Source organism: Gigantopelta aegis, chromosome 9 (genome assembly GCF_016097555.1).
Source record: "Gigantopelta aegis isolate Gae_Host chromosome 9, Gae_host_genome, whole genome shotgun sequence".
NCBI lineage: Eukaryota > Metazoa > Mollusca > Gastropoda > Neomphalida > Peltospiridae > Gigantopelta > Gigantopelta aegis.
In genome coordinates, this window is record NC_054707.1 from 84,539,726 (window position 1) to 84,551,530 (window position 11,805).

The window sequence follows — 11,805 nt, forward strand, 5'->3', positions numbered from 1 at the left end:
ATTTGACATACAGTAATAGGATGGTGCAATGACTCCTATTTTTCTAATGCTACATGTAGGTAAAATGCTGTATTCATGAAATTTGACATACAGTAATAGGATGGTGCAATGACTCCTATTTTTCTTATGCTACATGTAGGTAAAATGCTGTATTCATGAAATTTAACATACAGTAATAGGATGGTGCAATGACTCCTATTTTTCTTATGCTACATGTAGGTAAAATGCTGTATTCATGAAATTTGACATACAGTAATAGGATGGTGCAATGACTCCTATTTTTCTAATGCTAGGTAAAATGTGGTATTCATGATATGACATACATGTAGGTAGACGACCACAGTTATTTGTGAATCTTACGCTGAGATTTATGCCCACCTGGTTTAAAAATAAAGAAAGATACAGGTATTTTTAGTCTCAAGAAAATGACAAAAAGGGTCATAATTATAAATAGGACTTATTTTAAATATTTTTAGTTAAATGTCTGTGTCCAAACTGCAAGATTTTGGGCACATTTTTGACAATGTTCACACCCATACAAACCACACCCAAGCAGAAGTTGGCGGATATCACACATATATTTATGGAAACTTTGCTCATCAAACTTTACAAAAACCCTCATTTGAATAAAGGTTTAGCTATTAAATTTTTCACAAAATCAGTTTGTTTGAAAAGTACCCAAAATGATCACGCCCCACGTTTTTTACACGGAAATCCAGTGTATGAATACCAAGCCTCATTACATCTAAACTGTTTGCACTGCTGGTGACAAACCAACTGTCATTTTTAAAAGTAACTCCTTGGCTATCACTAAGCTTACAAATTTACTTCCTATTCCAAATAATTAGCCTTCAAACATGGATCTGTGTAAAACCAACAAACAAACTCTTTGTATGCCTGGGTATACAAGGGAGCTAACTGTATACTGGTACCATAAAATGGTAACCACAATGTTTTCTGAAGAGCTGGGGTTTTTTTTAGAAACCTTATTCCTCTTGAAACGAAATGACACCAACCATTTCCCCATGAAGTAATCAATTTTTGTCCAGTGGATTCATCAAATGACACTGGTGAAGCTAAAAATAGCAGTGGAAAACACTACAGATGCAAAAAAATTCTAAACACCTTAAGGTAGAAGACCACAGTTATTTGTGAATCTTCAGCTGAGAGTTATGCAAACCAGCCCATGGCATCCTAAATGCCCCCCTATAGTTTAAAATAAAGAAAGATACAGGTATTTTTAGTCTCAAAGAAATTACAAAAAGGGTCATAATTACATGTATAAAGACGACTTCTTTTAAATATTTTTAATTAAATGTTTGTGTTACTTTCATCATAATGGAAGGAAGTAAATGTTTTATTTAACAACACACTTAACACATTTTATATACGGTTATATGGTGTCTGACATATGGTTAAGGACCACACCGCTATTGTGAGAGGAAACCCGCTGTTACCACTTCATGGGCTACTTTTTTCGAGTAGTAGCAAGGGATTGGAGAAAACTTGAGTGTTTTCTCTTTTATAGATACATTACCTGTCCTCAAACAAGTGCACCTCCCCCCCACGCAAGTGGTCTGGTCCAAACATCCCAACAGCCAATGGGATGGCCTAAATTCTTCTACTGCATACTGCTCTCTAGTTCCGGTCACATGACTGTAACTTCCTTCTTTTTCCCTGAGCGCATCGCACGGAGAACAGGAAGCGGGGAGGCCCGGGCGGGATGAATCTTGAGGACAGGTAATGTATCTATAAAAGAGAAAACACTTCAAGTTTTCTCCATTTCTATAGACATTACCTGTCCTCAAACAAGTGCAGCATTCAACAGATGGTGGTGGGTGCCGAGATCCGTAGATGCTTGTGAAAACTCCCCAACTGGAAAGAGGCTGACTAGTGGAAGAATAAGGCCAACCTTGGTAAGCCCTCATCTTAGGGATGCCCGTCACAGACCAATGCAGGTGATGTTAGTAACAACAACCAGAATGGTGACATCCGTCAGCAGTGGCAGGTACGGCTCCTAGAACACATGGACCAGGAGGCGGAAGCCACATCTCATGCTGGTTCTGACAGGGTGGGAAGACGTAGCCACCAGGGATGCAGGTGTTAGGTAACCCTCACGTATTGAAGTGTTATAGTTTTTCAATAACAAGCGACAACCTAATGAGGTGCATCCGTCAGAACATTGAACAGAACAAGCCCCCCGAGTGTTTTCTGTCTAGTACACCAAAGAACTGTTAGTTCAATAACGACAACAAATAACCACATGCAGTGCAGGGTAAAGGTTATCGAGACAAAAGTTCCGGCACCAGTGCGTGAACTGTGCAAAAGAACAAAAGTCTAAGCAATCCTCACCTGTCGATTCGGTGGACATCTCGGTATACAGCCCAGAATCAGACAGACATCAACGGCGACGAGGACGGCTTGTATTCAACAGAGTCTGTGCAGCAACAACCGGACCCAGATGATGGAACCCCTCAACGTCTTCTGTGGAAACATCCCTCAGATAATAGTTGGCGAAGATGGAGTCCGTAGCCCAGAAACAGCCAGTGATGATGTGCTGAATGGATGTGTTGCAGTGCAGGGACATCGTGGCAGCCAAGGCACGGAATTCATGCGGATTGGAAGCAGATGGAGCAGGTAAACCCTCCTTCTGATAGGCGGTCAGGATAGACGACCGGATCCAGGTGGCCACCGTGTTCTTGGTAATATCCCTCAACCGACTCTGGTTACAGGAGAGGAAAAGTCTTTTACAATGTTGTCGAAAAGATCTGGTCCTCTCGATGTACTGGTGCAGGGCTCTAACAGGGCACAACGCCAAGTCCTCAACGTCCGCTGGACCAACGATAGAGGAGAGGGCCTGCACAACATACGAGCGAGGCGCTTGGTCTGGTAACTGATTCTTTGCAACAAAGTTCATGAGTAACCCCAAGTTGACTGCACGCCGATCTCAGTGAAAACGTACCAAGTCTACATCAAGAGCATGAAGTTCTGAGACACGAGCAGCCGTGGCGAAACCGAGTAAAAACACCGTCTTCCGTGTCAAATCTTGCAGGGAAGAGGACTCGATCGGCTCATAAGGTGCGGTTGATAACGCTCGTAACACCAGATTCAAGTCCCATCTTGGTGGCCGAAACCGGTGTACTTGATCTTAAAGGCGAAACCCTTTGATCATCTTATGGATCTCAGGAATACCCGATAACTTCGTTCCAGTAGTGACATCACGAACAGTAGCGATGACCGAAACGTACCCAGCGATGGTAGACCCCTTCAATCGTAAAGTGGTCCGCAGATACAGCAAAAAATCAGCAAGACGAGGTATCTGGATCGTCTGAGGTTTGAGTTTTTTCCGGACACACCATCGGTGAAAGCAAAGCCATATGACATTGTAAGCCGCAGTAGTAGATGATCTGTGCGCTTTCAAAATGGCCGCCGTAGACTGTGAAGAAAAACCTTTCTTCCTCAAACTCTTGGAGATAAAGTCCACGCGTGCAGTTGGAACAACTGCGGACGTGGATGGTATAGTCTTGACGTGGGATGCAGCAACAGATGATCCCAGTCTGGCAGCGGTAAAGGATGTGGATCGGCAAGACGTATTAGATCTGGATACCACATCCTGGATGGCCACATCGGAGCAATGAGCAACAGGCGACAATGGTACAGCTGAAACCTCTGAAGCACCCTTGGAAGGAGGATTGGTGGAGGAAAAGCGTACGCGTCCATCTGTTCCCAGCTGATGGCCAATGCGTCGAGATCCCCAGAGCTTCGGGATCCGGCACCGGAGACACGTAAACCCTCAGCTGATGGTTGAATCGTGTGGCGAAAAGATCGATGTTTGGTGTCCAAAGTCTGTCGCACACCCATCGAAACGCTTCCGGATGGAGCATCCACTCCGTCGGCTGTGGAGACGACGGTCGGGATAATGTGTCGGCTAGTACATTGGAAACCCCTGGAATATGACGAGCCCGAAGTTGCAATGGAATTTCGTCGACCAGCTTGTAGAGACGATAAGTCAACTGCAGCAGACTGCTGGAGTGAGTTCCGCCCTGACGATTGATGTAAGCCGCCGTGGTCGTACTGTCTGTGGCCACCATGAGAGAGGCTTCCGTCAACATCTGTCGCCAATGAAGGATAGCGTAATAGACTGCCAACAACTCTAACAGGTTGATGTGGAGTCCGAGTTCGCCGGGAGACCACAGCCCTGAAGTAGTCTGGTTGCTTAGATGGGCTCCCCAACCTTCCAATGACGCGTCGACGAACAGGTGATGAGTGGCTATGAAGGCCCGCATAGAGACACCTTCTAAGACGTTCGATCGGAGCTGCCACCACTGCAGGCTGGAGCGTAGATCGTCCGGGAGTGAGATGATCAAGTCCGGATTGTTGAAACGAACAAACGGGTTGAGAAACATCTGCAAGCGCCGCAACTGGAGACGACCTCTGAGTGTCAAATCCTGGGCGGAAGTGAGGAGACCCAGGAGACTCTGCCAACCGCGGTAGGTCATTGGAGCGGTGAGGGCTATGGCAATCATGGTCTGGATCTTCTCCCAATGGTCTAAAGGAACTTGAACGAGGCCCAGGTCGGGTCGAAGCCAAGCGCCTATGAACTGTAGAGACTGCGTGGGAGCCAGTCGAGATTTCTCGATGTTGATAATCCAACCCAGCTGCTTGAGAAAGTCCATGATGAAGGCAACATGTGCAGTCAGCCCTGTCTTGCTGTGACTCCTCATCAGGCAATCGTTGAGGTATGGGTAAAAGGATATACCTCTGTGATGCAGGAAGCGTGACATCGGAGTCGTGATTCTGGTGAACAGCCATGGCGCTATGGATATCCCAAAGGGCAGGACTGTCCATTCGTAATGCCGACCCTGTAGCACAAACCGCAGGTAGTGATGGAAATCGGCATGCATCGGAACGTGCAGGTAGGCGTCCTTGAGATCCAGCGAGGCAAGCCAATCCCCCGGTCTGATCACGGCTATGACATCTCGCAACGTTAACATCTTGAAGGTCGGAGGAGGAGACAGGTAGTGGTCGTTGAAGACCGCCAAGTTGTGAATCATTCGCAGCTCCGGAGAATCTTTCTTTGGTACGAGAAAGATGTCCGAGTAAAAGCCGGGTGTTAAGTGTACTTCCGAAATGCTGCGAACGGCTCCCTTCTCCACCAGCTTGTTGACGGACTCCTGTAGAACCTTGACTTGCGCAACGGAATGCCGCGGTTCTCGAGGTGAAGTGGTCAATGGAGGGATGGCAGACAATTGCAGACGATACCCTGTCTTCAAGATCGACGTGACAAACGGATCTTGGCAAAGTGTCTGCCAGTTTCGCCAATAATGGCGAAGTCGACTTCCGACCATGGATCTTCCGACCGGTGTGGTACACACCGGAAGCGTCAAAACCGAATCGCTGTTCTGGTTCAAAAATAGGGGCGGGCGTAGGTTGAAGCAATCTGAGCAGTCCACGATCTGTTGGCTGGCGTCAACGTCGACCAGGCTTCCCCTGGGTCCGAGCTGGCAGACCGGATGGTCGTCTGACCAGAAACCGTCGAGAAGGTTGACCTCGAAAGGAACCTCTCCAGCGCTTAGATGGTGGTTGTGGTGTGAATGTAGACTTTCGCTTCGTAGATTCCAATGTCGAAATAAGTTGCAACGCTTTGACAGTTGCTGTCGACTGTTGGTCCTTATCATTGGCCTTCACCACCTCAGAAACTTTGCCTGCAAACAGCTTCGTTGCGGACCACGGTTGAGCTAACAGCTCCTTCTTATGCTGGAAATCCAAAGTGGATTTTTTCAGATAAGCCTGGCGACGGTATTGCATCAACATCGAGGACATCGAAGTCACCGAAGACGTCAGGAAAGCTAGCATCTGCGCCGATTGCTGGAACAGCGCGTAGCACCGTGCATCTTTTGCCTGGGTGGCCATCGCCGCAAGGAAAACGTCCAAGTAAGATAACACAAACAACCAACGTCTCTGGGCAGTATCCATGGCTTGTACTTGTTTGTCCGTCAAATCCACGGTTGACGACTTCCCAAGACGGTGAACATCTTCATCCAAAGACGGAGCTACATCTGTAAAGGGCATGTCAAACACCGGATACATACGGTGACCCCAAGACGGGAAGGCGACAAAAGATGCTGTGTCTTTAAAAGTGCGGTCTAAATCTGTCGCCACCTCAGATACGAGTGTACCGGCTGCCAAGGAACGGATCACCACATCTTCCGGAGGGACATCAGTCGCTATCATCGGTGTCGGTCCCTTCTTGGACGGCGTTGGTGGATGTGGCAAGGACGGCAACATGTCATAGACGGCCGCCAAGCAATCCCTCATATTCATATGGTCAGGAGATTCAGTCTCATCAATGACGGAAACCGCTGTAGGCGCTGCATCTCCAAAGTCTCGAAGCACTCGAGCACAGGCTAATCGATCCGCCGAAACAGAAGTCACTGGTGAACCGGACCGTGGACGGTCCCGTCGAGAACCCTCTGAAGACTCAATAGAAGGTCTGCGCTGCCGATCCACGGAACCCGTAGGGAGACGTGCAGGTCGTGGGGAACGGCTACGAGCCCGGCTCCGCTGCGCCGAAGATGACTTCCCCGCTGAAGATCGGTGATCCTTGGAGGCCGTGGAACGTCTTAACTGATTGAGTAGGCTTGTCAGAGGGCTGCGTAGGAACCGCAGGCCTGTCATGTGAAGTCTTGCGTCCTGGAGCCGCACCCCCCGAAGAGGGGACTTGAACCGGACCTGGCCCCAAACCCGCCGGTTCTGGTAAGGCCGCCATTGATGCCATAGTCTCTTTCAGCATAGTGGGTAGCATCGAACGTAATACATCTGCTACGGAGTCCGCAATTGACGGCGAAGATTCACTTTCTTGGCTCTCGCCGACACCACCTTCAAGTAAGCGCGCGAACTCGACAGTAGAGACAGGCCCGAACACAGGTCGCATCTCGAAGAGAGGCTACAAGGAACACGGCAACCCGGACATAATTCATGAGGGTCGCCGCCTGCAAGTGAACTTCTTACAGCATAGGCACGTCGTACCTGTCGCTGAACATTAACATCTGACATGATAATAAGTTTTCAATCTGTGAAAGAGAAAGAAAAGAATCCATGACACAAACACAAGCCGGTCAACAAAGACGCCATTTTGCAAATGGCGTCCGACACGACAAACGGGCCAATATAACAACATTCATGGTAAATTAACACTTGAGAAAGTCAAGCGAAATACGCGAAAAGAAACATACGAAAGCTAAAGAAAGCTAACGAAAATTAAGGTGAAAAACATTTCACCCAAACACGAATACAAAACCAAAGGTCTTATAAAAAAAGTTGACTCCAAACAGAGCCAAAGCAAAAGACGTCCAGACCCTTTAGCGAAGAGAAAAAGAAGAAAGTTACAGTCATGTGACCGGAACTAGAGAGCAGTATGCAGTAGAAGAATTTAGGCCATCCCATTGGCTGTTGGGATGTTCGGACCAGACCACTTGCGTGGGGGGGGGGGGGGAGGTGCACTTGTTTGAGGACAGGTAATGTCTATAGAAATTTTTATATGCACCATCCAACAGACAGGATAGCGCATACCAGAGCCTTTGATATACCAGTTGTGGTGCACTGGCTAGAATGAAAAATAGCCCAATGGGAAGGGGATCGATCCCAAACCGACTGTGCATCAAGCGATTGCTTACCACCGAGCTAAGTCCCGCCCATCATTATAATGTGTCCAAACTGCAAGATTTTGACAATGTTCACACCCAACCAGACCACACCAACCCAACCCAACCCAACCCAAACCCACACCCACACCCAACCCAAACCCAGACCAGACCCAACCAACCCAACCACACCCACACCCAACCCAGACCACACCAAACCCAGACCCAACCCAGACCACACCCAACCACACCCACACCAACCCAACCACACCCAACCCAACCCACACCACACCAACCCAACCCAACCCAACCACACCAACACAGACCAACCCAACCCAGCCACACCCAACCAACCCAGACCACACCCAACCAACCCAGACCAGACCCAACCCAACCAACCCACTCATACAAACCACACCCAAACCAGACCACACCCAACCCAACCCACTCCTACAAACACACCCAACCCAACCCACTATACAAACCACACCCAACACAAACCAAACCCAACCCAACCCACTCATACAAACCACACCCAACACAAACCACACCCAACCCAACCCACTCATACAAACCACACCCAACCCAAACCAACCCACTCATACAAACCACACCCAACCAGGACCACACCAACCCAGACCACACCGACCCAGACCACACCCAACCCAACCCACTCATACAAACCACACCCAACCCGACCCAAACCACACCCAACCCAAACCACACCCACCGGAGTTGGCCGATATCACACAAATATTTATGACAATGTTCACACTCATACAAACCACACCCACCACACTCGTACAAACCACACCCACCACACCCACCCCAAACAACACCGACCACACTCAACCCAAACCACACACACCACACTCATACAAACACACCCAACCCAACCCACTCATACAAACCACACCCAACCCAAACCACACCCAACCCACTCATACAAACCACACCCAACCCAAACCACACCCAACACCCAACCCAACCCACTCATACAAAACCACACCCAACCCAACCCACTCATACAAACCACACCCAACCCAACCATACAAACCACACCCAACCCAAACCACACACAACCCAACCCACTCCCAACCCAAACCACACCCAACCCAACCCACTCATACAAACCACACCCACCACACTCATACAAACCACACCCAACCCAAACCACACTCACCACACTCGTACAAACCACACCCACCACACCCATACAAACCACACCCAATCCAGACCACACCCAACCCAGACCACACCCAACCCAGACAAGACCACACCCAACCCAGACCACACCCAACCCAACCCACTCATACAAACCACACCCAACCCACTCATACAAACCACACCCAACCCAGACCACACCCGACCCAGACCACACCCAACCCACTCATACAAACCACACCCACCACACCCAACCCGACCCAAACCACACCCAACCCAGACCACACCCAACCCAAACCAACCCAAACCACACCCAACCCAAACCACACCCAACCGGGAGTTGGCCGATATCACACATATATTTATGACAATGTTCACACTCGTACAAAAACACCAACCCACCACACACCACCCACCCAATCACCATATATTTATGACACACCCCACCGGGAGTTGGCCGATATCACACATATATTTATGACAATGTTCACACTCATAACATTCATAAAATCACCCCAAACCGGGAGTTGGCCGATATCACACATAATTTATGACAATGTTCACAACTCATACAAACCACACCCAACCCGATATCACACATATTTTATGACAATGTTCACACTCATACAAACCAACACCCAACCCAAACCACACCCAACCGGGAGTTGGCCGATATCAACATATATTTATGAAATGTTCACACTCACACAAACCACACCCAAACCGGGGAGTTGGCCGATATCACACATATTTATGGAAAACTGTTCTCATCAAACCTTACAAAAACCCTCATTTGAATAAAAGTTTAGTTATTAATTTTTTTAACAAAATCAGCCTGTTTGAAAATTACCCAAAATTTATGCGCTCCATTTTTGTCACAAGGAAAACCTGGTGTATCATCTGTATGAATACCAAGCCTCACTACAGCTAAACCATTTGCACTGTTGGTGACAAACCAATTGTCGTTTTTAAAAGTAACTCCTTGGCTATCACTAAGCTCAAGAATTTACTTCCTATTCCAAATAATTACATGTATCCTTCAAACATGGATCTGAGCAAACCCAAAAGCGAACTCTTTGCGTGTCTGGGTACATAAGGGAGCTAACTGTACACTGCCACCATACAAAAATGGTGGTGCAATGACTCCTATTTTTCTAATGCTAGGTAGAGCGCTGTATTCATGATATTTAGCATACAGGAACAGGATTGTGAGTGGTTTTGCAACATTTCCGATGCCTTGTTTATTGCAAAATTACTCAAAATGCACAAAATTACTTTGCAAACAGAAAAACACATTTTACATTTGTATATACATATATTTCTATAAAATATAACACCTAAAACGGCAAAAACATAAAAAACAAACATTAAATATGTGTTCCCAACAAAGACATACTGAACAAACATCAACTTATGTAACAGCCCTGACTGAGATGAGATTGTCCTCCATAACAGTACCACAAATTGCTATCCCACTGAAAAACCAATGAGAATATTCATTACCTATCACAAGATTAGTAATTTCTTGATTGGTTAGTCTGAATGGCTATAACCAATCCATGTTCTTACTAGAAACTAATTTATGATACATTCATGGCAATGTTATTTGATTTAAAAATTCTTGGGATGCATTCAGTTTATAGGTTAAATTCACTTGTTAACTTTCAGATCCATTTAACTTAAGCACAAAAAGCCAGTGACGAGTCTAGCTTAAGTTTCTCAACACCACGAACGGCTCATGTTCTCCGACCGCAGTACAGATGCGTTTATAAAATACTTTATAAAAGACACCTCATCAAAAGTTCACGGTTATTCTCAAGCGTCTCAGAAGGTCAGTTAAAACAGTCGATCCTCTCTGCGTCCCATTTGTCAAGTGTGTCGACAAATCGTTGAATGCACGGATCATCTCGTGCCAGTAGGCTGCTGTCGTATTGGGATGTATCCCTGTGAGAATGGCTAGCCCGTTGTCCCCGACGACTTTGACTTCACGATGGCCGCCGGCGTACCAGGAAGACTGTTGTACCATGCGAGGATTTCTACTGTCTGATCACTGTCTCCTTCTCCGTACAAAGTGAACTGGCCACCTCCGTTATAGTACGAGGAGAAGGTCACTGGTTGCCCCGACAATGGTTTGTAGGTCACAGAGGCTGCACTGGCTCCCTTGAAAGATCTGTATTTGAAGCCAGGAAACACTGGGCCCCGACAATACCTGATAGAAATAAAACATGGTCTTAAGCCTGGAACCACTGGGCCTCGAGAAATACTTGATAGAAGTTAAACCATGGTCTTAAGCCTGGAACACTGGGCCTCGACAAATACCTGATAGAAGTTAAACCATGGTCTTAAGCCTGGAACACTGGGCCCCGACAAATACTGATAGAAATAAAAACATGGTCTTAAGCCTGGTACACTGGGCCCTGACAAATACCTGATAGAAATAAAAACATTGTCTTAAGCCTGGAACACTGGGCCTCGACAAATACCTGATAGAAGTAAAAACATGGTCTTAAGCATGGAACACTGGGCCCAGACAAATACCTGATAGAAATAAAAACATGGTCTTAAGCCTGGAACACTGGGCCCTGACAAATACCTGATAGAAATAAAAACATGGTCTTAAGCCTGGAACACTGGGCCTGACAAATACCTGATAGAAATAAAAACATGGTCTTAAGCCAGGAACACTGGGCCTGACATATACCTGATAGAAATAAAAACATTGTTTTAAGCCCGGAACACTGGGCCCTGACATATACCTGATAGAAATAAAAACATTGTTTTAAGCCGGGAACACTGGGCCCTGACAAATACCTGATAGAAATAAAAACATGGTCTTAAGCCTGGAACACTGGGCCTCGACAAATACCTGATAGAAGTAAAAACATGGTCTTAAGCATGGAACACTGGGCCCAGACAAATACCTGATAGAAATAAAAACATGGGTTTAAGCCTGGAACACTGGGCCCTGACAAATACCTGATAGAAATAAAACTTTAAC

At 46.8% G+C, this 11,805-nt stretch overlaps 1 protein-coding gene across 1 annotated transcript; it reads right to left on the reverse strand.

The window, feature by feature from the left end:
* Positions 1 to 1,057: 1,057 nt before the first annotated feature.
* Positions 1,058 to 5,348, reverse strand: LOC121381819. Its single transcript, XM_041511177.1, has 2 exons — positions 4,015 to 5,348; positions 1,058 to 1,076 (listed from the first exon to the last, which is right to left on the reverse strand). Exons 1-2 carry the CDS (start codon positions 5,346 to 5,348, stop codon positions 1,058 to 1,060), a joined length of 1,353 nt encoding a protein of 450 aa, XP_041367111.1.
* Positions 5,349 to 11,805: the final 6,457 nt, after the last annotated feature.

What these genes read in the sequence shown, in the direction of transcription:
- LOC121381819 (XM_041511177.1), bottom strand. Translation starts at nt 5,348, where the DNA reads ATGGTCGGAAGTCGACTTCGCCATTATTGGCGAAACTGGCAGACACTT.